The 26,986-nt window shown below is 56.5% G+C and overlaps 1 protein-coding gene across 1 annotated transcript; it reads left to right on the top strand.

The window, feature by feature from the left end:
- The first annotated feature begins 1,811 nt into the window (after window positions 1-1,811).
- Window positions 1,812-10,236, top strand: LOC128825397 (uncharacterized). Its single transcript, XM_054007884.1, is given in 5 exon segments — window positions 1,812-1,870; window positions 6,802-7,728; window positions 7,888-8,144; window positions 8,401-9,065; window positions 9,067-10,236. Coding segments are annotated over 5 exon segments (2,835 nt in total). The 3' UTR covers window positions 9,994-10,236.
- Window positions 10,237-26,986: the final 16,750 nt, after the last annotated feature.

The following is a 26,986-nucleotide window of genomic DNA, read 5'->3' as shown; positions in this document are numbered from 1 at the left end:
TACTGAGTGGAGCAGGGCTGGGGAAAGGCTGAGGAGCTGGGGAGCTCCAGCCTGGATAGCCCCACGCTGTGGCCTGCTAATAGGCCAAGGGGTACTGGGGGTTGCAGAGGGCAGCCCAGGGCGAGGCCAAGGCAGCAGGTCCGAACCCAACCTTTCCGATGATGAGTGGCCTATACTGCAGTCTGCCCCAGAGAGTGGGGCCTAGCTGGTGACTGGCAGTGGCCTTATCCTGAGGTGAGGTGGGGTTAGTGGGTGGGGGTTCCCCTGGGAGGGGAGACCTAGCGTGTGTGGGTACTGCCAGGGGGCAGCACCCAGAGCAAGGGGCACCGGGGTCCTGGGAGGGACACGGGAGCCTGAGTGCGGATCACTGGCCTGCAGAGGGCGCTCCAGAGGCTGGAGAGCTAATTCCCTGGACGACCAGCAGGAGGCGCCGCAGGGGTGAGTCCGGATACTCTTACACCTACAAAAGGTACTCGGGCTGCAGAGGGGCAGGCCAGAGATAGGCAGAGGCAGCTGGTCCAAGCCCCCTTGCCGATGATGCGTGGTTTATATCCTGCAGTCCGCCCCAGTGAGCAGGGGCAAGACAGTGACTGGCAGTAGCCACTGAGGCAAGGTGTGGTTAGAGGGTTGGAGGTTCCCCTGGACACCCAGATAGTGGGTTACTGCCGGGGACAGGACCCTGACGTAGAGGGGCACCAGGGTTTGGGAAGTACACCGGGAGCAGCGGCAGGCGAGACACCGGCCTGTAGAGGGCACTTAGAGGCCGGAAGAGATCATCCCTCACCGGTGAATCGTTGCCCTGCGACACAGACTCTCTATCTTTGCTCGGTCTGGCTGCAGGCCTGAACTATTAACACTGAGCTAATTTTCCCCTGAACCAAGGTATCCCAGAAGTATCATAGTGAGGGGCGTTGTCTCCCGCCCAGACGGACGGGGAGGGAGCTGCAAACCCCTTACAGCCTCTCTTTCTAGTCTTTCATACTTTTTCTCTAAATATGTCAAAACAGAAGCATGCAACCTTCCCCCGGCCAAACACAGAAAAATGGGAACGGCGCCGTCAATGGGGACGGGGTGTGGAAACCTGTCAAAAACGCGCAAGTCTCGATATAATATCATCTCATATTACATCATATCAAGTCCTGTGGCGATGGGCGAGCGACGAAGCAGCAGGTGTGAATACACTGGGAGCTGTAGCCGCGGACCTGCACATGGGCGGCTCAGGCATAATGGTCGTTCCTCACTGACCGAAGCAGCAGTGGAGCTCGGCATCTTCTTGAGCGACTGAGCAGCCCTATTCAGGATTGCACTGCTCACCTCCGTAGAATGAGGAGGGGGCTAGAAAAGGGGCCCTAAACATTGCCTGCTTCACCTTACCCTGGCCAGCATTCCGCGGCTGGCGGGGATCCCACAAAAGCGGTCGAACAAAAACAAAACTTAGAGTGACACCGATCACTATTGGCACATGGAATGTGCACACGTTACTGGACAACATCACGGCAGACAGACCGGAGAGAAGAACAGCACTTGTCGCTAGAGAGCTCGCACGCTACAACATTGACATTGCAGCCCTTAGCGAAACTCGCCTTGCTAATGCAGGACAGCTGTCCGAGTCAGGTGGTGGCTATACATTCTTCTGGAGTGGCCGCAGCAGTGATGAGCGTCGCGAATCTGGAGTTGGCTTCGCCATCAAGAATCATCTTGTTTGGAAACTTGCCAGTTCCCCCAAGGGTATGAATGACCGGCTCATGACAATGCAGCTTCCGCTTCAAAAAGGAAAACAAGCTATTTTGATCAGCGCATATGTTCCTACAATGACCAACCCAGAGGATGTGAAGGATAAATTCTACGAAGAATTAGCTACTCTGCTATCGTCAGTGCACCGCACAGACAAGCTGATTCTGCTTGGCGATTTTAACGCAAGAGTCGGATGTGATGCCGCAGCCTGGGAAGGAGTCATCGGGAAAAATGGAGTGGGAAAGTGTAACAGCAATGGCCTGTTACTGCTGAAAACTTGTGCAGCACACGACCTTCTGATCAGCAATACGGTCTTCCGCCTTCCTACCCGTAACAGGACTTCGTGGATGTATCCCCGTTCCAAGCACTGGCATTTGATCAATTATGTCATCATCAGGAGAAGGGACAGACAAGATGTCAGGGTTACAAAAACTGTGTGTGGCGCTGTCTGTTGGACGGATCATAGGCTCATAGTATCCAAAATGAAGGTCCATATCATGCTGAAGAGACGACCACAAGGCTGTCAGGCTCTCAAAAGGATCAACGTGTCGAAGCTGAAGAACAGCCCCATCACTGAAAATCTAGCGGAAGACCTAGAAAATGAGCTTGCTGATCTTCGTATTGAGGATGACGCTGAGAAAGACTGGGAGCGATTCCGCAACACTGTCCATACAGCTGCATCAAAGATATTGGAGCCCTCCACATGCAGGCAGCAAGACTGGTTTGACGAAAATGATGCAGAAATCCAGGCCTTACTTGCTGTGTAGCATTTACGTTCCGCCCTCCGTCCCCGTTTCCGGTCGTGTATGTTTTTGGCACCGTCGGCCATTTTGAAACTTATTTTGTATTATTTTTCTGTGTTTGGCCGGGGGAAAGTTGTGTGCCTGTGTTTTGACATATTTAGAGAAAAAGTATGAATGAGTAGAAAGAGAGACTGTAAGGGGTTCATGGCTCCCTCCCCGTCCGTCTGGGCGGGAGACCACGCCCTTTGCTATGATAGTTCTGGGTACCTTGTTTCAGGGGAAAATGAGCTCAGTGTTAATGGTTCTAGCCTGCAGTCAGGCCAAGTAATGGTAGAGAGTCTGTTTGCCCGGGGCCCTCAATCAGGGCAGGGCAGCAATTGAGTAGGGGCTCTGGCCTACGGTCAGGCAGGTAGAGCACCAGAAGGTCCATTTGCCTGGCCCTTGATCAGGGCGGGGCAGCAAGCAAGTAGGGGGGCTCTGGCCTACAGTCCGGCAGAGCTGTCGCAGTCTAGGGGAGGTTAGCTCTCTGGTGGGAGAGTCAGCACAACTGTCTGTCGTCTGGATTCAGGCGGGTGCCAGACCAATGCAGGCCTCCTGACAACCAGGTGGGGAGACTACCACTCCTGACGTTGGGTTGGTGGGGGTAGAGGAACGCAGGCCCTCCCACTCCACTGCGTTCCAGCCCAGGGCCCTAACTGCGGTGGAGTTGTCCGCCACTGGGTCAGCGGCAAAAGTCCAACCGCAACATGCTGGCCGGCTTGTAGTATGGGGATAGATAGATAGATAGAGGGAGAGTATGGGGATAGATAGATAGAGGGGGAGTATGGGGATAGATAGAGGGGGAGTATGGGGATAGATAGAGAGAGGGGGAGTATGTAGATAGAGGGGGAGATAGAGGGGGCGTATGGGGATAGATCGAGTGGGTGTATGGGGATAGATAGAGGGGGAGTATGGGGATAGATAGATAGAGGGGGAGTATGGGGATAGATAGAGGGGGAGTATATAGATAGATAGATAGAGGGGGTTTTTGGGGATACATAGATGTGGTGTATGGAGATAGATAGATGTGGGGGTGTATGGGGGTAGATAGAGAGAGGGGTTATGTCTGGGGATAGATAGATAGATAGAGGGGGAGTATGTAGATAGATAGATAGAGGGGGTGTATGGGGATAGATAGATAGAGGGGGAGTATGGGGATAGATAGATAGAGGGGTATATGATAGATGGGGTGTTTGGGGATAGATAGATAGAGAGGGTGTATGTAGATAGATAAATAGATAGAGGGGGTGTATGGGGATAGATAGATGTGGTGTATGGAGATAGATGTGGGGGTGTATGGGGGTAGATAGAGAGAGGGGTTATGTCTGGGGATAGATAGATAGAGGGGGAGTATGTAGATAGATGGGGGTGTATGGGGATAGATAGATAGAGGGGGTGTATGTAGATAGAGGGGGTGTATGGGGATAGATAGATGTGGTGTATGGAGATAGATAGATGTGGGGGTTTATCGGGGTAGACAGAGAGAGGGGTTGTGTATAGGGATAGATAGATAGATGTGGTGTATGTGAAGAGAGAAAGAGGGAGAGAGAGAACCCCATTGGCTTTAAGCCCTTTTACATTTTATGGGACTTTTCTGTAATCTCAGCTCCTTGAACTTTTTCGTGGTCCAAAGCAAACAACAACCCTGGAACCCATGTACACACAGAATGGTCTTGTAGGAAGGAGCCCAGGGAAGCCAAATCAGATTCAGCTGTGTCATTGACTACAAGCCGGCCAGTGTGTTGCAGTCGGATTTTCCCCGCTGACCCAGTGGCAGGCCACTCCGCTTCTATTAGGGCCCTGGGATGGGAAGTAGGTGAGTAGGAGGGCCTGGGTTCCCCTACCCCCGGCAACCCAACATCAGGAGTGGTAGCCTCCCCACCTGGTTGTCAGGAGGCCTGCATTGGTCTGGCTCCCACCTGAATCTGGACGCCAGACGGTTGTGCTGACTCTCCCACCAGAGAGGTATCCTCCCTCAGACTGCCACAGCTCTGCTGGACTGTAGGCCAGATCCCCCCTACTTGCTTGCTGCCCCACCCGATCAGTGGCCAGGCAAATGGACCTTCTGTTGCTCTGCCTGCCTGCCTGTAGGCCACAGCCCCTTCTCGATTGCCGCCCCGCCCTGATTGAGGGCCCTGGGCAAAACCCCAGGCTGCAGGCCTAGATAAAGGCCTACTGTAGCAGGGTGGCTACCCCGCTCCCGCCTGAGGGGTTTAAAAGAGCCCTGTCAGAGGGCTGGGGCAAAGGGAAAAGCTACTGGGCTGATTGGGGAAGTAGCCACAGCTGGGCCATGCCCCAATCAGGCCCCAGATGGCCTGTATAAGAGGCTGGGAGCCAGGAACTCAAGAGTCTCTCTCTGAGTGCAGAGAGAGAAGGGCCTGGCTGCAGGGAGCTAGACAGGGTACTGAGTGGAGCAGGGCTGGGGAAAGGCTGAGGAGCTGGGGAGCTCCAGCCTGGATAGCCCCAGGCTGTGGCCTGGTAATAGGCCAAGGGGTACTGGGGGTTGCAGAGGGCAGCCCAGGGCTAGGCCAAGGCAGCAGGTCCGAACCCAACCTTGCTGATGATGAGTGGCCTATACTGCAGTCTACCCCAGAGAGTGGGGCCTAGCTGGTGACTGGCAGTGGCCTTATCCTGAGGTGAGCTGGGGTTAGTGGGTGGGGAGACCTAGCGTGTGTGGGTACTGCCAGGGGGCAGCAATCAAAGCAAGGGGCACCGGGGTCCTGGGAGGGACACGGGAGCCTGAGTGCAGAGGACAGGCGGATCACTGGCCTGCAGAGGGCGCTCCAGAGGCTGGAGAGCTAATTCCCTGGACGACCAGCAGGAGGCGCCGCAGGGGTGAGTCCGGATACTCTTACACCTACAAAAGGTACTCGGGCTGCGGAGGGGCAGCCCAGAGATAAGCAGAGGCAGCTGGTCCAACCCCCCTTGCCGATGATGCGTGGTTTATATATTGCTGTCCGCCCCAGTGAGCGGGGGCTAGACAGGGACTGGCAGTAGCCACTGAGGCAAGGTGTGGTTAGAGGGTTGGGGGTTCCCCTGGGCCCCTGGACACCCAGATAGTGGGTTACTGCCGGGGGCAGGACCCTGATGTAGAGGGGCACTGAGGTCTGGGAGGTACACCGGGACCAGCAGCAGGCGAGACACCGGCCTGTAGAGGGCACTTAGAGGCCGGAAGAGATCATCCCTCACCGGTGAATCGTTGCCCTGCGACACAGACTCTCTATCTTTGCTCGGTCTGACTGCAGGCCTGAACTATTAACACTGAGCTAATTTTCCCCTGAACCAAGGTATCCCAGAAGTATCATAGCAAGGGGCGTTGTCTCCCGCCCAGACGGACGGGGAGGGAGCTGCAAACCCCTTACAGCCTCTCTTTCTAGTCTTTCATACTTTTTCTCTAAATATGTCAAAACACAAGCACGCAACCTTCCCCCGGGCAAACACAGAAAAATGGGGATGGCACCGGCAATGGGGACGGGGTGTGGAAACCTGTCAAAAACTAAATGGTGATGAAAGCTATCGAGCTGTTACCTACTCACATGGGGTTGTCAGGGAGGGGTAGTACCTCTGATGGGGGAGCAGTCGTACTCCTAGGAGTAGCTCATCCACTTTGGTCCCCACGTGACAACACCCAGCTCTCACCTGTGGCTCCAAGTAGCTGTCAGCATGCGACAGCGGCCACACCCCGGAGACCGTCTCGACTGGCGGGCTAAACCACGTGAGGGTAGCCGATGAGTATGAGACTCTCGGTGAGTTAGGGCCTGTCTACCCATTGCATGCGAAGGCTGGATCCGGCTGACTGAGACAACCTGGTTCAACCTGGTTCAACGGCCAGGAAGGCAATGATAGCAAGCGTTGTGGAACGCTTAAGAACACGACAAGACACGTAGGCGTCCTGGTCATCCACTGCGCCCTGCCCTATCTCCAGCCGTCTCGACTTCTGTCCTGCCACTGGATACAGATAGGAACTGGGAAGAGAGAATGAGGCTGACATCGCGCAACTCTCCCTCACTTTAATCCAATTCACGCGTCTCGACATAATATCATCTCATATTACATCATATCAAGTCCTGTGGCGATGGGCGAGCGACGAAGCAGCAGGTGTGGATACACTGGGAGCTGTAGCCACGGACCTGCACATGGGCGGCTCAGGCATAATGGTCGTTCCTCACTGACCGAAGCAGCAGTGGAGCTCGGCATCTTCTTGAGCGACTGAGCAGCCCTATTCGGGATTGCACTGCTCACCTCCATAGAATGAGGAGGGGGCTAGAAAAGGGGCCCTAAACATTGCCTGCTTCACCTTACCCTGGCCAGCATACCGCGGCTGGCGGGGATCCCACAAAAGCGGTCGAACAAAAACAAAACTTAGAGTGACACCGATCACTATTGGCACATGGAATGTGCACACGTTACTGGACAACATCACGGCAGACAGACCGGAGAGAAGAACAGCACTTGTCGCTAGAGAGCTCGCACGCTACAACATTGACATTGCAGCCCTTAGCGAAACTCGCCTTGCTAATGAAGGACAGCTGTCCGAGTCAGGTGGTGGCTATACATTCTTCTGGAGTGGCCGCAGCAGTGATGAGCGTCGCGAATCTGGAGTTGGCTTCGCCATCAAGAATCATCTTGTTTGGAAACTTGCCAGTTCCCCCAAGGGTATGAATGACCGGCTCATGACAATGCAGCTTCCGCTTCAAAAAGGGAAACAAGCTATTTTGATCAGCGCATATGTTCCTACAATGACCAACCCAGAGGATGTGAAGGATAAATTCTACGAAGAATTAGATACTCTGCTATGGTCAGTGCACCGCACAGACAAGCTGATTCTGCTTGGCGATTTTAACGCAAGAGTCGGATGTGATGCCGCAGCCTGGGAAGGAGTCATCGGGAAAAATGGAGTGGGAAAGCGTAACAGCAATGGCCTGTTACTGCTGAAAACTTGTGCAGCACATGACCTTCTGATCAGCAAGACGGTCTTCCGCCTTCCTACCGGTAACAGGACTTCGTGGATGTATCCCCGTTCCAAGCACTGGCATTTGATCGATTATGTCATCATCAGGAGAAGGGACAGACAAGATGTCAGGGTTACAAAAACTGTGTGTGGCGCTGACTGTTGGACGGATCATAGGCTCATAGTATCCAAAATGAAGGTCCATATCATGCTGAAGAGACGACAACAAGGGTGTAAGGCTCTCAAAAGGATCAACGTGTCGTAGCTGAAGAACAACCGCATCACTGAAAATCTAGCGGAAGACCTAGAGAATGAGCTTGCTGATCTTCATATTGAGGATGACGCTGAGAAAGACTGGGAGCGATTCCGCAACACTGTCCATACAGCTGCATCGAAGATATTGGAGCCCTCCACATGCAGGCAGCAAGACTGGTTTGACAAAAATGATGCAGAAATTCAGGCCTTACTTGCTGAGAAGCACTGCCTGCATCATGCATATCAAAACGATCCATCCTCAGTGGCAAAGAAGACCGCCTTTATCAACGCTCGCAGAACAGTACAGAACCAACTGCGCAAAATGCGGGACTTGTGGCTGAGCGTCAAAGCAGATGAAATACAGGCATATGCGGACAGGAACGCCTATAAGCAGTTTTATGAAGCCCTCAACACACTCTATAGTCCACTGTCTTCTGGGAGCTTTCCCCTCCTGAACTCTGATGGTACTGTGCTCCTTACAGAGAAGACGCAGATTCTCCAGAGATGGGCTGAACACTTTGAAGTAATTCTCAATCGCCCCTCAGTCATCAGTGATGAGGTCATTGACAAGATGCCCCAGGTTGCAGTCAATGGATGCTTCACCAGAAGAGGACGAAGTGAAGAAAGCTATCAATCAGCTGTCAAGTGGCAAAGCCCCAGGGTCAGATGCCATACCAGCAGAGGTGTACAAAGTTGGTGGACCCGTGCTGCTGCGGAAAGTCACTGAGCTGTTTCAGTCCTTCTGGAAGCAGGGAACCATTCCACAAGAATTTAGAGACGCATCCATCTTGCACCTCTCTAAGAGGAAGGGCAATTGCCAGCTATGCGACAATCACCGTGGAATCTCACTGCTTTCTACAGCGGGGAAAGTTCTTGCACGGGTTCTGTTGAACCGATTGATCACTCACCTGGAGAAGGGCTTACTGCCAGAATCACAGTGTGGCTTCTACAAGGGACGTGGGACTATTGACATGATCTTCGCTGTGCGTCAGCTACAGGAGAAATGTCAAGAGCAGAATCGTGAACTCTACACAACTTTTGTGGACCTCACGAAAGCATTTGACTCTGTCAGTTGCCAGGGCCTCTGGAGGATCATGTCGAAATTTGGCTGTCCAGACAGATTTATACGAATGGTACGTCAATTTCATCACGGTATGATGGCTCGTGTCCTGGATGACGGTGAAACATCTGAGGCCTTCCCAGTCACCAACGGCGTCAAGCAAGGGTGTGTTTTAGCACCCACTTTGTTCAGCATGATATTCTCTGCCACTCTGACTGATGCCTTTCAACACTGCTCTGAAGGAGTAGGCATGAAGTATAGAACTGACAGGAAACTATTCAATCCTGAGGCGACTGCATGCCATCACCAAGGTGAAGGAAACTGTACTTCAAGACTTTCTCTTTGCCGATGATTGTGCTCTGAATGCTAGTACAGAGCCAGAAATGCAAGCCAGTATGGACAAGTTTTCAACTGCATGCAACAACTTCGGTCTCACCATTAACATCAAGAAGACTGAGGTATTGCACCAGCCAGCTCCCCACGTTCCGTACTCAGAACCGTCCATCATTGTAAATGGACAGAGACTTCAGCCAGTGGACCGCTTCATGTACCTGAGCAGTACCCTTTCCCGAGCAGTGTCAATCGATGATGAAGTAAACTGCAGAATTGCTAAAGCCAGCTCTGCATTTGGCCGATTGCGCTCCAGCGTTTGGGAACGTCGAGGGATCAGCCTACCAACGAAGCTGAAGGTCTACCGAGCAGTGGTGCTTCCAACTCTGCTGTATGCCTGCGAGACGTGGACTGTCTATCGGAGTCATGCACGAAGGCTCAACCACTTCCACATTTCCTGTCTGCGAAAGCTTCTAAAAATCAGATGGCAGGACAAAGTGCCTGATACTGATGTCCTTACTAGAGCCAGTCTGCCGTCAGTTCACACATTGCTGATGAGAGCCCAGACCAGGTGGGCCGGACATGGCGTGAGAATGTCAGACGAATTTATTCCTAAACAGCTCTTCTACGGAGAACTCACTCAGGGTAAGCGCTCCCATGGAGGACAAAAGATGCGGTTCAAGAACACGCTGAAGACCTCTTTGAAGTCCTTGGAGATCAACACCGCCACATGGGAAACCTTCACACTGAACCGTCCAGCATGGCGCAGCCTCATTCACACAGGCAGTAATACCTCTGAGGCGAGGCGTATTGCTGAGGCTGAAAAAAAGCGTGAGCTGCGCAAGGCCAGAGCTGCTTGTACATCATCGACAGTGCCATGACCTGTCTGCCCGACGTGTGACAGGACGTTCCACGCCCGAATCGGACTGATCAGTCATCTTCGGACGTACAGAGCCCGGTCATCGAAAGAATGAGTTGTTGAGGTCTTCATCGATAACGATGGACGAACATCACTCACATGCAATCCCCCACCCTGTACATAGCAATCCTCTGTTTCATTGTGATGTTTTTTGATGTACTTTAATGCTTTTATTCATTTTATTGATTAAATAATTGTAATTACAGTAATACATCGAGGTATAAAAGATCTACACATCTTGTCCTGTACACAGAACACAGACCGCTCCAATGGATCCCACAACCCATACAGCGAGAAAGCCGTAGCAAGCGTTAACATCTCCAAAATCATATCAGGGCAGGAAAATGCACCTGCTGTTTGCAACACTTGTACAGTATAGACACAGGGTGAGGGCTAGACCAAGTGACCACGATTAGTCCTGCTCCATCTCTACTGTCTGGGTTTCCATCTACAGCTGTTCACACTGGAAATGCAGGACGGGGTAAGGTTAGCCCATCACCAAAAGAACCTTAATGTAAAGCAGGGCTCCTGCCAGTGCCTGGTGGGGATCATGCAGACAGACTACGCCCCAGGCTGGGCATTGTCCCAGGGTAAAGCAGGGCTGTAGTGGAAGGTGGAGGAGCCCCTGGACGAACAGGGTGAAGCATGGGACAATTCAGCTAAGAGTTGCAGGGCTGGGCACCAGAAGAATCGCCGGGTGGAACTTTGGGGTATGGCAGGGAGGAGTGGAACAAGCCCCGCTCTGGGTCAGTCCCAGTGCCATTGGCCCACTGCCTTTGAAGAGGCCACCGATGAAGGCCATTTGTCCTACTCCCCTGGGTCCCGCAACCCAGCTCTCCCCAGAGAGAAACTTTGCCTTGAAATCTTAAAGCAAGTGACTTTGTTGTTAGGGCTGAAGGGGGTGGTGGGATGGGAGACGCTGTCAGCTCAGAGAAAAATCTGACCCTTGTGCTCTTTGGGGGATCGTACCTGAAAAGGGGGTCAGCGGGAGGTGGAAGGGCTGAGTGTAAAGGACCAGGAAGGAAACAGGGTCCTGGGAGAGAGTCAGTGCTGGGACACCCCTTTGCTCATAGACTCCACCTTCCAAGTAGTGCGGCCCCAGGTCTGTAACCCTTACGCTGGGGCGCACTGCCAAGCAAAGTCTCCTGCTGCAGGCGCACGGCTTGCCCAACATAAGGGCTGCAGAACAGGGCCCTCAGCAGGGGGGTTACTACTGTGTCCTGAGGAGCATGAGGGATGGGACCGCTCGGAACCACAGGCTTCCCCCAAGGCTTTGGGGGCTAAAGGAGTCGGCTTCTGAAGTGGACACTGTGCCCTGTCACCAGTGATTAGTGGGAACGGGGCTAGCACTCTGGCTCTACGGTGCTAACAGCTAATGGGGGGTCTGAAAGGGGTGAGCCGTGGGGTGCTAGACGTAATCAGCCATGCCCCTGCAGCGCACATGGGAGCAGATGGGGCAGAGTGAGTCCCAACTCCAGGAGGATACCACAGCCAGTGCTGCGAACGGAGCTGCACGGCCCGTACGGCTGGGAAAGGACCAGGGTGGTCGTGGGGGAGAAAAGAGCCTGGCAGAGACAAAGTAGCGCGAATTACGCAGGAACAGGGCTGCAGCAACTGAGCTCAATTGTCTCCAGTGTCCGTTAGGGCGGATTTCCCTGCACCCAGCCACACAGGAGAGCTCTGCATGAGCAGGGGCTGCACAGCCAGCAGGTAAGGGAGCAGGGCCCCTGAGTGCCACGCTAGGGGTACATGCAGTGCCCACAGCCGTTCCAGGGAGGCAGCTCAGACTTGTAACTTACATCATCATCTCCCCACTGGTTAGTTTCACCATCGTTCTGCAGGAGGCGCCATTGGTGCAAAAGCCCTGAAGGCTACCTGCACTGAACTGTCCCTCCCAAGGAAGGCCAGGGCCTGGAGCCGCTCCCTGAATTCAACCCCCTTCTTGTGCAGTGGGTAGGTGAAGGCAGCCAATGGCCTGTCAAGTCTTGGATGGTTTCAGGGCCAGAAAGGGGGATGGAGAGAGAGGAGGTCGGGGAGAGGTTACATCCACCTTGGGCTCCTCTCTGCATTTCTCCCCGAGTTACTAAGCTACAGCCTCCCCCCGGCACTGGTGCCAGTGCTGAGGAGACACTTGGGAGTGAATTGGTCTCCTGTGCCCTCGCTGTCCTGCCCTGGTACCTGCTTCCCACAATAGACAGACACAGTTAAACTCTCCCAGTGTCACAGTTACTGTCACTCACTGCCCCTGCAGGGAGGCATTTGTTCCCTGTCTTCCCAACTTACATGGTAACCTCACCCAAAAGAACCTCTTGATTTGTGCTGTCCTTTCGCCTGTGTTGCCCCCTGAAAGCACAATCACATGCAATCACTAGGAGGCAGATTTTGAAGACAAGAAACCAATATGACTCCACATTTCTTCTAAGAGGCTAACGGCCCCAGCTACAAACAATAGCAGGGGTACGCCAGAGGGTGTGCTACGAGTTACTGCCCCGCAGAAGGAGTGCAGCATATCTAGTTTAGGGGAATGTGCTTCCCCTTTGATTGTACATTACAAGGCTGCCCCTTATTCCCATGATTAAGCAGCATTGTGCTTTCAGCTGGGGCTGTTCCAGGATTTGCACCTTCGCATGAGGCACATCGGTGGGGGGTGTGGTCTGGGCCGGGTACCTGGAATTCCAGTCTCCAGGGCTGGCGAGCTGCCCAGCACTACGGGTACAAGCCACGGGTCCTGGGGGGCTCGTGGCATTTCTCAGACACTGGGTGGCCTATGCAGATGTGCTCAGCACTGGCCTCCTGCTCCCACTCAGGGCAACAGAACGGTGCCTTCCCTCCCGCCCGCCATGGGAGCAGAGCTAGGCTGACGCTGAGTGCTCTGGACTACCCCATCCAGAGCGTCCCCTCCTTGCCAGGCCTTTGGTGGGCAGCAAGCCCCTGTAGCTGGCACATACAGGAGAGCGGAAGTACAAAAGGCGGGCTGGAGAACTCAGCTGGGAGGCAGGCGCCGGAGGAGCCAGACGCCTCCTGTGAGCTCCGAGCTTGGAGGCTGCTGCAGACCCCGAGGGAGCCGAGGACTGGCCAGGGCCATTTACAGACCCAAGCAGGGAGGAGCTGCAAGCGCTGACAGAGGCCTTCTTCCCCAATGACCAGGACGACCCTCTCCAGAGCCGGGTACACCCTGAGGGGGACCTGGGAAGTGGCCCAGGGGTAGCCAACCCCTGTCTGGCTGCAACGCTGCCAGCGAGTGAGTCAGCACGTTACGATCGGGATCCCTGCTGACCCACAGGCAGACTGCTGTGCCATTGCTAGGGCCCTGGGCCGGGACACAGTGGAGTGGGTGCGCCTGCGTCCCCCCGCCACCCCAAGCCATGGGTGGCAGCCTCCCCCTCCCTTAGGCAAGACGCCTGCGCTTGTCAGCCCCCCACCAGAGCTAGGAGGCCCGACTGTTTGCTGCCTAGGCGGAGAGCAGGCCTGATCCAGAGACTCTTTGCTGCCCCACCCCAACCAGGGGCTGGGGCTCCGTAACTGTTTGTTGTTCAGCCCTGATCACAGGCCCGAGCTCACGTCTCCCGTCACCCCACTTATTCCCCATGTCAGGCGGCCCCGGAGACGTAGTGGGGCAGATTGGCCACCCACAGACCCAGAGGGGGAGGAGCCACTCCCCTAGGGTTACTATACATCCGTTTTTTCCCGGACATGTCCGGCTTTTTGGCAATTCCCCCCAGGAAAATGCGGGCCGGGCACTTCCCCTCCCGCGGCAGCTCTGCTCCTCCCCTGACTCTTCGACTCTGTTTAAGAGCCGGGCTGCCCGAGCTCTATGGGCTTCAGGCAGCCCCCTTGCCTCCGGACCCCAGCCGCTGGCCGGGCACTTCCCCTCCCGGGCTCCGGCGGCGCAGGGTCCGGAGGCATGGGGGCTGCCCGAAGCCGGTAGAGCTCGGGCAGCTCGGCTCTTAAACAGAGCCGAAGAGTCAGGGGAGGAGCAGAGCCTCCGGCCACGGCAGCTCTGCTCCTCCCCTGACTCTTCGGCTCTGTTTAAGAGCTGAGCACTATGGGCTTTGGGCAGTCCCCATGCCTCTGGACCCTGTGCAGCCCTGTTCTCGGGTGTTTTCCAGTGTCTCTTTGTGCTGGAGTCAGGGGAGGAAGAACTGAAGACCCTAATTGCTTTTCTTCCCCGCCTTAAATAGAGTTGACATAAAGTGGGAACTCTTTGTTTGGTTCCCCCCACCTCCCAGTGGAAAAGTTTGGTATTCCAAGATGGAGTCCAGTATCAGGTGACCAGACCACCTGACCCTATAGCATCACAGAGTCCCTGAGCCCAGGCAAGTCCACAGGAAGGCTAGACCTTTTCACCAGCTATTGTCCTTGTTGATGGGCCATCAGCACTGGCTGGCTTCTCCATTGTTATACCTGAAGTGTTAGCAGAGGGTGTCACCCAAGGTAGCAAAGTTTGAAATACAGATAAATAATTAATATTCTTAACTTCAGGTGCAAGGCTGTTACATGCATACAAATAAGATAACCATATTCAGTAAACCATAATCTTTCCAATGAAACCTTTGTGACAAAGTGGGACTGTTCTTAATGGTTCCTCTGAAAACTGTGTGGGTGCCTCAGTTTCCCCTATGCATTTCTTAAGTCTCCAGTGTGCATAAATGGCCGACACTCTGTATCCTGGCAACAAATGGCCAGGGCCCTTCCCCCCTGCAAGGGAATAGCTAAGGGTGAACAAAGAGATCAGGTGACTTCCTGGCCCGGGAAAGAGACAAAGGCCAGAAAGGAGGGGCTGGAGGGGTTTTCAGTTTGGGGCTGGCTGGGGACGAGTAGTGAGTGCAGACGGGTTTGTCTGGCTCGCTGGGCCCCAGAATGGACCCGGCTGAGGAGTCCTGTTCTCTGTACCTACAAGCTCTGTTTTAGACTAGGTTCCTGTCATCTAATAAACCTCTGTTTTACTGGCTGGCTAAGAGTCACATCTGACTGCAAAGTGGGGGTGCAGGACCCTCTGGCTTCCCCACCTGGGGGGACTCGCTGTGGGACACACACGGAGGGGCATATGCTGAATGCTCCAAGGTCAGACACAGGATGGTGAAGCCGTGTGAGCTTCTTGCCCTGAAGACAGTCTGCTCCGAGGAAGAGGAGGCTCCCCAAAGTCCTGACTGGCTTTGTGGGGAGCAGTTCCAGAGCATCGCCCGGGGACTCCGTGACAAGCTTACATGAGTTATCTTGCTGCAGTCCATTGGGGGGAGTGTAGGGTTACCATATTTAACAAATAAAAAAAGAGGACCCTCCACAGGGCCCTGGCCCCGCCCATTTCGCACCCCCAGCCCCGTCCCAACTCCGCCCCTTCCCCGCCCTAACTCCGCCCCCTCCTCCCTCCCACTCCCAGCCACGCGAAAAGGGCTGCCCGAGCGCTACCGGCTTCACGGTTTGCCGAGCAGCCCCCAGACCCTGCACCCCCGGCCGGCGCTTCCCCAGCGCAGCTGGAGCCCGGGAGGGGAAGCGCCCAGCTGGGGGCGCAGGGTCTGGAGGCTGCCCGGCAAACCGTGAAGCCGGTAGCGCTTGGGCTTCGGGCAGCCCCCATGCCTCCGGACCCTGCGCCGCCGGAGCCCGGGAGCGGAAGTGCCTTCACTTAGATGGCAATGCAGCCCAGGCCACGTCACAAAGACCCCAGGGCTTCCCACCAGGTCTGAACGCTAACGGGAGAGAAGCAACCCTATGGCCGACAGCCAGTTCTCAACAGCCACGGTGATATGCTGACATGGCAGCCTAAGGGTTAATCTTCAGCAGCGGCTGCGCTAGACAGGGTGGGGCACCTCTGTTTTCCAGCATTACGGACAGGGGTCCGGATCCTCAGTGGGAGGGGCGTAAATCGGCATTGCTCCAGGGACCCCAGTGGGACAACGCTGATTTTACACCAGCTGAGAATCTGGCCCAGAACGAGCGAGGGGATTCCTGTCTCCGGGGGTTGTCAGTTTCTCCAGCACGACATCCACATTTATGAGCAGCACTAGCTATCAGACTGCATTTCAATGTACCCCTGGGAGGCATTTAAGTCCGGATCAGCCAAGGCTCCAGAGAAAGCTTGGGAGCACAAGGGCCGGACAGGACGCCCTACAGGATGGAGACATTTCCATCTCGAATGTGGGGCTTTTATTTATATTTCAGCAGCACCGAGAGAGACGGGATCAAGGCCCTGTTGTGCCAGGTGCTGCACACACCCGTGAGACGGGCGCTGCCCCAAAGCGCCGACAATCTAAATGGTCGCATCAGACCAAAGGCAAGAGAGAGGGGAAGTGACTTGCCCAAGGTCATTGGCAGAGCTGCGATGCCAGCCTACTATTTGAACCCAGTGCTCACGGCACCAGTCACCCAGCCGGGAGCGGCAGAGCCAGAGAGGGAATCTGGGCCTCCAGAACCCCAGGTCAGCAGCCCCCCCGCTAGCCCGCACTGCCTCTTTGCAGGTCCTCTCAAGCTGCACGCGATACGCGGCCCCCCCCAGACGGGCGGAAGGAGAGAACGTGACCCACGCCCACCTGAGCTCCTCGATCTCCCGGATGTAGTTCGGGATCAGGGCGCCGATGGCCTCGTTGCCGTCACCTGGAGGGACAGAATTAGGATCACGGACTAGATCAGAAACACCTAGCAGCTGGGCTGCCACTCAGCTGCCCTTGGACCTGAGCTCTGAGGTGGCTGTAATTTTCGTGGGACCGATCCTCATGCCCCACCTCGCAGACACGTTCTCCGGAGGTGCCCATCCTCACCTGCCTTGGCCTCCTGGCTCATCAGGTGGGTGACCTGGCTGTTGATGGCATCAGTGGCCTCCTGCATGGCCTTCACCCTCATGCGCAAGGTGGCGTTCTCCTGGAGCATGGTGTGCTCCTGGAACAAGTCACTGTAGCCATCGGCGCCGTCCTCCCCGATCACACGCTTGCCCTGCGGGGAGAGGAGAAAGGGAGATGCAGAGAGGGCAAAGCCACAGCGTCGGTCAGCCCTGGCCAAACCCAGCCGGCCACGTGCTCAATGGTGCCACATTTGAGGAAGATGGGTAGGGTAACCCTACGTCCCGTTTCGGCTGGGACAAGTCCCTTTTTTAAGCCATGTCCCGGGTGTCCCGACTTTTTTTTGGCAAAAATGGGCATTTGTATCCAAGGGCAAACGGGACAAACACCCAGTTTTGTCAAGAAAGTGGGGTGCAGAGGAACGTGGGGGGGAGGCCGGGATCCAGCGGGGGGCAGGCAGGGCTCGGGTGAGCAGCGATGCTGGCCCCAGCCTTTGGGAAATAGTCGGCCTATCCCGTATGTGCTTTGCTGCTCGCCCCAGCCCTGCCTACCCTCTGCACAGGGAGGGGGGCTCGCATGAGCGGTTCAGGCCAGCCCCACATGGGGGGAGGGACTCAGGCGAGTGGCTCGAGGCAGCCCCGTGGGGGGGGGAGGGGGGAGGAGGAGGAGGGGCTCAGGCCAGCCCCACGGGGTGTTCTGTTTTCCCTTTGGGAAATATGGTCACCTTAAAGATGGGTCACAGCAAGAGGAGCAGGGAAAAGGCAGAGACTCAAAAAATGGCAGGCATGCCCGTGGGAAAGCCGTGCTTGGGGGACGGCAGAAACAGGGAGCAGCTGACATGCTGTAAGTGCCTTTTACTCAGGTAAGGTACTGATCTGAGCCCCATGATGGCAGGAACTGAGCACTTCCCAGTTCAATGCATTTACCCTCATGCACCCCCAGGGGGCAGGGCAGTGCTCTGACCCCAGCTGGGCAGATGGGGATTGAGGCCCTGAGGCTAAGGGAGTTGCCCAAGGTCACACGGGGAGTCCGTGGCAGAGCAAGGATTTGACCGCAGGGCTCCCAAGTCCCAGGCCGGTGCCATGACCACTGGGCCATCCTTCTTCTCGGGCTGGGGAGATACATGACTCAGCTCAATAGCAACCTCTGGCTGCCTAAGGGCTGGTGCTCATGGGAAACCAGTCCAGACAAGCTCAGCATGAAGCAGGATGTCTGATATGCCGCACAGGACAGGGATAGAAAGCAGGAGGTGCCGTCCCTGCTCCCAAAGATACCCTGAAGCCTTCTCCCTGTTCAGACATGACATACAGCCCTTTAACAGCCTACCTCGCCATAGTCCCTTGCATCCTACCCACAAACTACAGCACCACTGAAACACAGCCATCTCTGGGGTGGAGCCCAGTGCCACAGCATACACCGCACCTAGGAGGGCATGGTGCTGGCCAAGGCCAGCAGAGGAGTAGCTGTACACACAGCATGGGGCCAGATCTGTGCAGGGGAGGCAGGAATACTTTCCCCATGCCATTCGAGGCTGTGTTGCTGCAGCTGGGATTTGAACCTGTGACAGCGGGGAGTCCAGGTCATACCCAGGCTTTGTACATGCAAGTAGGTCTCCCTCTTGCAGCCAGTCCCAGCAACCACAACAGCCTGCCACAAACTCAGTTAGTGGAGTTACTCCATTAGCCCAAGCGGCAGGGGCCGGCGTGGAAGGTCCTGGGTTCAATCCTCGCTGGTGACCCTAGTGGGCTGTACACACACGAGGCTTCACCTGCTCAGCTGCCCCTTACCGCCATGAGCTCCATCTGGAGGCGGGCGATCTCAGGGCTAGGGTGACCAGATGTCCCGATTTTATAGGGACAGTCCCGATTTTTGGGTCTTTTTCTTATATAGGTTTCTATTACCCCCACACACACACACACCACCTGTCCCGATTTTTCACACTTGCTGTCTGGTCACCCTACTCAGGGCGCTGATCTGCTGGCTGGTTTTGTCCTGGTTCACCACCACCTTGTTCTTGATGTTGCGAGCCCGGTTGGCGTACTTGAGCGTGTTTAAGGTCTCTATGAAGTCTCGGTCAGAGGGGCTGATGCAGGCGATCATGATGGTTTGGCTAGGGAGGACGGAGAGCCAACGGGGTCAGCTGGAGCTGCCATCAAACAATGCAGCACCTGGGCCACGTCAGATCAGCCACTTCCAACGCTGGCACATGGGTGCCTATTGGCAGCTCCAGCCACACCCCCCTTTGGCCTTTATTTACTTTATAAATGGGGTGTGGGCCCCTTGCACCCTGGGCCGGCACAGGCTGGGAGTGTGGCTCAGGCAGCAGCCTGCTTTGCGCTGGCAAAGAGACCCCTGGGTGGCCTCCCCTGCTCATTACAAAGTGGTGTTCAGGGAGTCGCCACCCCCGGCAGCCCACGGCAGGGCATTCGGGGCATCACTGAGACAGGAAGGGGGAGGGATTAGAGCAATCCCGTGCTGGGAAACTCAGCTGCCAAGTCCCAGATCACGAAGGGCTCAGACGCATTTTGCAAGAGCTAATTCCACAAAAGCTGCCTAATTGCGTCTGGGGCCCGGGACCAAGAGAGCCGAGATAATTACCTTCGAAAAGTCACCATGGAGACTCCACCAGACCCTCAGCAACGCGCCACCCCAGGAAACCCACACGGCACTTCAGGTCCATCCCTGAGCCCGACCGGCCCTCCTGTTACTCAGAAATCCCCCACCCGCCTCAGGCGACACTCCCAGGGTGCAGACCCAGCGAGGGCACAGCTCTTCCATTCTGGGTCACACACACCCAGCTGAAGCTGACACCCGTTGGGTGACCCCATGCCCTGGCTCAGGGGGCCTGTTACCTGTTCCCCGCAAGGGAGTCCTGGAGGAGCCGGGTCAGTTTGGAGTCTCGGTAGGGTACGTGCACCGCTTTCTTGCTCTGGTCTCCAAGGGGGCTTATGACGTTTCCCAACGCCAGCTGCCAACAAAAAATGGAAGGGACTGAGTTTTCCCCCTGTGCTGGGAGGGCCCCTCCCTGTAGAAAACAAAGCTCAGGGTGATCGGAGCCACCTCTTTCCAGGGAGCGGGGGGGGCTCCGGACCAATGCACTAGCAGCCAGTCAGTGCAGCTATGCCAGCCAGCCAGTGTGCAGCCCCTCTCCTGCCTCCACGTTATTCCCGAGCCCCCAGATCCTGGAATCTACCCCTACTGGGGACAGTGCTGGGTAGCGCAGCTAGTGGCCCCATCCCTCACCACCGAGTCCACCGCGCGACCCCTAGTGGTGACCCGTGGTGGCTCAGGCTGGGAGCTAGTGAGCCAGGCAGGGTCTGTCTGTGTCCAGCAGCCCCTTTATATCCACTGCAGCCTGTCCCAGTCTCCTCCACCCGCTGAGAGCCTACCAGGCCGCAGTTGATGGAGATGCCTCCTTGGCTCTCTCGCCCGTCGCTCCCGTCCGCTTCAGCCTCTCCGAGCCAGCCAGGTCGACCAAGTGGAACTTGGCGGTGAGGGTCTCGTACTCGCTGGTGGCCTGGGATCCCTCTGGAAGGCCGGTCACCTGGCAAGCAGACACGCTGCAGCGTCAGTGCCTCCCGCAGGGGAACAGGGCTTTATCCCTCTGCTATGCTAGATCCCAACCCGCCCCCTCGCAGAGCATCCCGCTGCGGCTTCGCTGTCAACCAGCACGTGGCAGTCCACGTAGACCCCTACGTCTCTTTTACACTTACACATCCTGCCCTCCCCCCTCACACAGAGACCCCATACGGCCTGGCACCCACAGCCCTGCCCGCTCCCCCCACTCTCCGCACTACAGCCCCCGCCCTCCAGAGGCCCCTACAGCCAAGCCCTGTAGCCTGCTCTCCCTCCCCAGCCGCCTGCTCTCCTGACACAGCTCCCTCCCCCAGCCCAGCCCCCTAAACAGACCCACAGAGTCCCATCTCTCACCTTGAACCCCAACAGCCCTCTGTCCCCCCAAATACAGCTCCTCCCACAGGCCAACTCCTCACCCTGCACCCAAACAGCTCCCTACAGTCTTGCCCCTTGCCCCTTGCCCTGCCACCCATAGCCCTGCCCCTCACCCTGCACCCCTTGGACCCTCAGGGTCCCATTGGAGCTGGTGGGAGAGTTCCTTCCCCTTCTCCCCAGTTCCTGTTACTCTGCACAAACCTGATTGGCTGGGGGAGAGTGCCAATCAAACACAGAATTAACTCTCCCTCTTGGGAGGGCTTGAAAGAATTGGGGAGGGGGTGAGAGACAAGCCAGGGAAATTGAAGAAGGAAACCAAGGTGAAGCAGGAGCCCTGTGCTAGATAGAGAGGAAGTTGTTTGAAGGAGGACTGGCTCCTGGCAAAAGGGGTCTCTTGTAAATGCCTAGCCTGGAACTGAGACCAGCAGCCGACCCACGCTGCTGAGCTCACGCTGCATGCCAGCACCAGCCCAAAGCGCAGGGGCAGGTTGGACTGACTCACAATGGCGTGGGGCAGAGAGCCTGTGTGTGTCTACCCAGGCGTGGGGCTAGGGAAGAGCTACTTTGCTGTATACTGTGCCCTCCCCTGCTACAGATCCAGACCTGGGTCTACTCCTGCTTTGCCTGGGTTAGATAACTGTTGTACTATCGAGTGTGGTGCTTGTTCTAGGGGTTAACACTGACCCCCCCCCAGGAGGGAGGATTGGTGTTTGTACAGAGGTGTGAGGATAGGATCTGGGACCCTTGCCTCAACCCTGCCCCCCCCAACACCTTCCCCCACCGTAGGGGACAGTCTTAGGTGCTGCCAGCCCTTGATGTGGGATGCCAGATGAATGGGGCTCAGCCAGGTACCACCAGCACAGGCTCTGGGTGTATGTCTACATAGCAAAAAACTCCCACAGCAGCAAGTCTCAGTCAGAGCCCAAGTCTACAGAAGGAGGCCAGCAGTGGGTGGACCCTGGCTCTGTTGATGCTGGATGTGGGAGGCCAGCAGGGGGTGGGGCCCATCTGCTGCCCATGCTGGCCCTGGGAGCCCTGCTGCAGCAGGTGGGACCTGGGTGCCCCCAGTACCGGCTCTGGGAAGCCTGCAACAAGTGGTGCACGGATGCTATCCGTTCTATTTCTGGGAGTTTGGCAGTGGACTGGTTCTGGGTGCTGCGGCTACCTGGACTGGCTATGGGATGCCGATAGGAGGTGGCCTTGAATGCTACCAGCACTTGGTGTGGGAGGTCAGCTGCAGGTGACGTTGTCATTATTGAATCTAAAAATCGGATCCTAATTGTAAGCTCAAATGTAAAAAGTGTGTGCCGGTTCCTAAACGTCACAGTGAGCTATAACTTTTTGCCTGCTTGGAAATTAACCATGGAAAATAGAGTTTTTAATAAATAAATGTTATGAATAAATGCAAGAGAACCAGACAGAGAAACGAGATTAGCCCAAACAAAAATGATATGGTTCAAGGACTGTTGAAATCATACTTGGTAAAAACAGACGATGTGGAGCAGGAAATGGATGAACCAAAATTGATGTGGTAGATATTAGTCTTAACTGGGGGACAAAATAATGAGGGGATGAACTATGCCGGCCCCTTTTCCCCCTTTTTGGGGTACTTAAATAGGGACTGAAAAAATAATTTTGTCACCTGTTCTATCTTGCATCCCAGCTTGTCTCATCTCCTCTCATTTTCCCTGCCCCCGAGACATAAGGAGCAGACCAGACTGGAGACTTCTTCCTGAGAGGAAGGTATTTCAGCCTTGCTCTGATTCAAGAAACTTTGTTTTTTCACTTGTGAGTCCTGAAACTCATAACGACATCCTGTCCTCAGCCCATGATTCCGAATGACCCGTCCTGCAGAGGCAGGTAAACTCCTGTTCTGTCTCCCTTCCTTTTATCAGGGCCGGCTCTAGGTTTTTTGCCGCCCCAAGCAAAAAAAATTGTGGCTGCCCCCCCCCCAGCCCTGGGCTCCCCCCCGCATCCCTCTGCTGCCCCAGTCCTGGGCTCTTCCCCCCCCCCGCACCCGCACGTCCTGCCGCCCCAGCCCAGGTGGTAACTCGCTCCCAGGGCGGGTCATCAGCATCCCGCTCATGACTCTAGCAGGAGCGGAGGCTGCATCCACCCAACTCCTTCCCGGCGCCCAGGGGGGCCCTGACTCCGCCCGCTCCCCCCTCACCTCCAGCCGGTCCGGCGCTGGCAGGGTCGCGGTAAGCAGCAGGGCTCCCAGGCCGCGCCTCAGCCCAGGGTCCCTCCAGCCGGGACTCCTGCCTCCAGGACCGTCCGGGAATTGGGAGGGCAGAGCCGGGGGACCGCCCCAACAGGGGGCTGAGAAGCCGGGGCAGGCCAGACTCAGAGGGAGCGGCTGGCGGGGAACGGAGTCCCGGAGAGCGGGACGTGGGCCCTGCACGGCAGTGCCCCGGGCACCGGTCCCACTATGGCCCAGCTGCTGCTCCTGTCCACCCTGCTGCAGCCCCTGGGCGGCTCAGGCCGCTTCGCCCAGCCCTGGCTGGGGGGCGGCCACCCTGCGGCACTTGCAGGCGGCTCTGTGGGCCCCGCGGGGCAGTCCCCAGCCCAAGTGTCCCGTTAGGGTTACCATATTTAAAAAATAAAAAAAGAGGACACTCCACGGGGCCCTGGCCCCGCCCCTTTCCCACCCCCAGCCCCGCCCCAACTCCGCTCCTTCCCCAAAGTCCCCGCCCTAACTCCGCCCCCTCCCCTGAGCGCCCCGCATTCCCCCTCCTCCCTCCCAGCCACGCGGAAAGGGCTGCCCAAGTGCTACCGGCTTCATGGTTTGCCGGGCAGCCCCCAGACCCTGCGCCCCCGGCCGGTGCTTCCCCAGCGCAGCTGGAGCCCGGGAGGGGAAGCGCCCAGCTGAGGGCGCAGGGTCTGGAGGCTGTCCGGCAAACCGTGAAGCCGGTAGCGCTCGGGCTTCGGGCAGCCCCCTTGCCTCCGGACCCTGCGTCCCCGGCCGGGCACTTCCCCTCCCGGGCTCTGGCTGCTCTGCTCCTCCCCTGACTCTTCGGCTCTGTTTAAGAGCCGAGCTGCCCGAGCGCTACCGGCTTCGGGCAGCCCCCCTTGCCTCCGGACCCTGTGCCCCCAGAGCCCGGGAGGGGAGGTGCCTGGCCGGCGGCGCAGGGTCCGGAAGCAAGGGGACTGCCCAAAGCCGGTAGCGCTTGGGCAGCTCGGTTTTAAACAGAGCAGAAGAGACAAGGTAGGAAGCACAGCAGCCGCGGGAGGGGAAGTGCCCGGCCGGTATTTTTCCTGGACATGTTCGGCTTTTTGGCAATTCCCCCCGGACGGGGGTTTGATTACCAAAGAGCCGGACATGTCCGGGAAAAACCGGACGTATGGTAACCCTATGTCCCGTGCTCCATGTGTTGGAGCCCACCGGATGGCCCACCTGGACCCGGCAGCACGAACCACAGCGGCCCCAGGGCGCCCCCCGCGCACGACACGCTGCTGCTGCTGGACCCGTCCCGGGGCCAGCTTTGGCTACCCGCTGCGGCTCTTCCACCTGGACTTCGGCATCAGCTTGGGGGCCGGGACAGCATCTACCTGGGTGAGCGCCCGCAGGGCTGGCCCCCAAACAAACAAACAAACAAAAAGGATGGCCCGAATGCCGCCTCTGCAAATGTGCTGCCCCAAGAACCTGCTTGCTTTGCTGGTGCCTAGAGCCGGCCCTGCCTTTTATGTTACTTTCTGTCCCCCCCGCCCCTTCCTTTTCTCTCTCTCTCTCTCTCTCTCTCTTTCTCTCAGCTTTTCATCAAGATTTTGCATAACTAGTGTACTCTTCTTTCTGGAGTTATCAGGGGCAAGGACTTTGCAATAGCATTGAAAACAAAGGAACTCATTAAATATTTTTCAGCTCGTCAATCTAATAGTGATTTTTACAATGTTATCACCTTGGACTGTTAGATCAAAATATCTTCTTCTATCACCAGGTATTTTCTTAAATTTTTCATGTACCTCTATTCCCTCAGATAGTAATTTCTTTCTTGGAACCTGAGGTGGGGGGGGGGGGGCAGAATTAGTCTGGTTGGGCAGCATTGGACTGGTCCTGGGTTCTGCTGTGGGTGGAACCAAAAGAGCAGAATAAAGAGGAAAGACGGGGAGTGGAATGGAAAAAGGGGCAGGTCCTTTGGGCTCCAGGTCAAGAATCTTTTTATGTATTTTGGCTCTTAATTAATTAATGCTTCATCCATTTTCTTCCCAATACTATTGGCATTTTTTACAGTGGAATTGGTCAACTCCACTGTAAAAATGCCAATTAATTTCTGATTGCTTTTAAAATCATCTGCTTTTAACACACACAATTTCAACAGTCCTTGAACCATATCAGCAGGCCCTTTCTCATTTGGACGAATCTCGTTTCTCTGTCTGGTTCTCTTGCACTTGTTCATAACTCGATCTGTTTTCCTTAGTTAATTTCTAGGAAGGCAAAAAGTTACAGGTTAATGTGACGTTTTATGAACTTGCATGTATCTTTTACATTTGAGCTTACAATTGGGGTAATTTTTTGTGCCCAATAATCACAACAGTGGGGCCCAAGTGCCATTGGCACAGGCTCTGGGTGGCCAGCAAGAGGGTGGTAACTATTGGCCATCAGCACATGCCTCTGGGAGTCCCGCTATGGTTGGGACATTGGTACTCCTGGCAGAGGGCCTCAGAGGCCAGCAGGGATTGGGGCCTGGCTATAGGATGCCAGCCAAGGATGGGGCCTGGGTGCTGGGAGGCCAGCAGGGGGTGGGGCCTGAGTGTCTCCAGCAATGGCTCTGGGAGTCCATCGGGGGCTGGGTGCCATTGGCTGTGGGAAGCCAGCAGTAGGTGAGTCCCAGTTTCCATTGGTGGTAGTTATGGGAGGCCAGCTGGGGATGGTCCTGGGTGCTGCCAGCACTGGCTCTAGCAGTATGTCTACACAACACACCAAACCCAACTCAGGTTTAGGCCCAAGCCCCACTTCCATCCACATAGAAGTTAATCTGACTTAGGCCAGGAACCCCTGTGGACTCAGGCCCACGTGGTAGGGTGACCAGGTGTCCGGTTTTCAACTGGAACACCCGGTCGAAAAGGGAACCTGGTGGCTCCAGTCAGCACCGCCAACTGGGCCGTTAAAAGTCCGGCCGGCGGTGCTGCTGGACTAAGGGATCCTAGTCCCTGCCTGTCCTGGGGTACCGCGCTGCGCCCCGGAAGCAGACAGCAAGTCCGGGTCCTAAGTGGGGTGGCCAGGAAGCTCCGCGTGCTGCCCCCGCCCCGTGCAGTGGCTCTGCACTCCTATTGGCTGGAAACCGACCAATGGGAGCTGTGGGGGGCAGTGCCTGTGGGCAAGAACAGCGCACAGAGCTTCCTGGCCCCCCTGCCTAGGACCTGGACCTGCTGGCCGTTTCTAGGGCGCAGCGCGGTGCCCCAGGAGAGGCAGGGAGCCTGCATTAGCCCCCATGCTGCATCACTGACCGGGAGCCGCCCAAGGTAAGCCAGTGCCCCAACTCTGGGCCCCAACCCCCTGCTCCAGCCCTGAGCCCCCCCCCCCAAACCCGGAGCCCCCTCCTGCACTCCAAACCCCTCATCCCTAGCCCCACCCAAGAGCCTGCACCCCCAGCCCAGACCCTCCCCCCCTGCACCCCAACCCCCTGCCCCAGCCCAGAGCCCCCTCCCACACCCCAAACCCCTCATACCCGGCGCCACCCAAGAGCCTGCACCCCCTCCTGCACCCCAACCCCCTGCCTCAACCTGCAGCGCCCTTCCACACTCCAAATCCCTCAGCCCCACCCCTGAGCCTGGAGCCCCCTCCTACACCTCAAGCCCCTCATCCCCAGCCCCACCCCAGAGCCTGTACCCCCAGCTGGAGCCCTCACCCCCTCCCTCACCTCAACCCTCTGCCCCAGCCCAGTGAAAGTGAATGAGGGTGGGGGAGAGCCAGTCACTGACGGAGAGGGAATGTAGTGAGGGGTGGTGGGTCCTCGGGGAAGGGGCAGGGCTACGGGGAAGGGGCGGGGCTAGGGTGTTTGGTTTTGTTCAGTTAGAAAGTTGGCAACCCTACCACATGCCCTGCTAAAGAGGTGGGTCAGAGCCCAGGCATTTTGCAGTGTGGATGCAGCTCAGTTCTGGGTTTCCAGACTCAGGTCTGGAGAGTCCACCAACACTGTCTCCACAATCTCCTAGAGCTGTGCTTCCCAGCATTTCGGTTCTAACACTTGACACTTGCGTCCCAGGAACTGGAAGCAACCTCCTGGTTCAATG

This window comes from Malaclemys terrapin, chromosome 17, assembly GCF_027887155.1.
Source record: "Malaclemys terrapin pileata isolate rMalTer1 chromosome 17, rMalTer1.hap1, whole genome shotgun sequence".
NCBI classification, from domain to species: Eukaryota; Metazoa; Chordata; order Testudines; family Emydidae; genus Malaclemys; species Malaclemys terrapin.
This window is presented reverse-complemented; position numbering and strand designations above follow the sequence as displayed.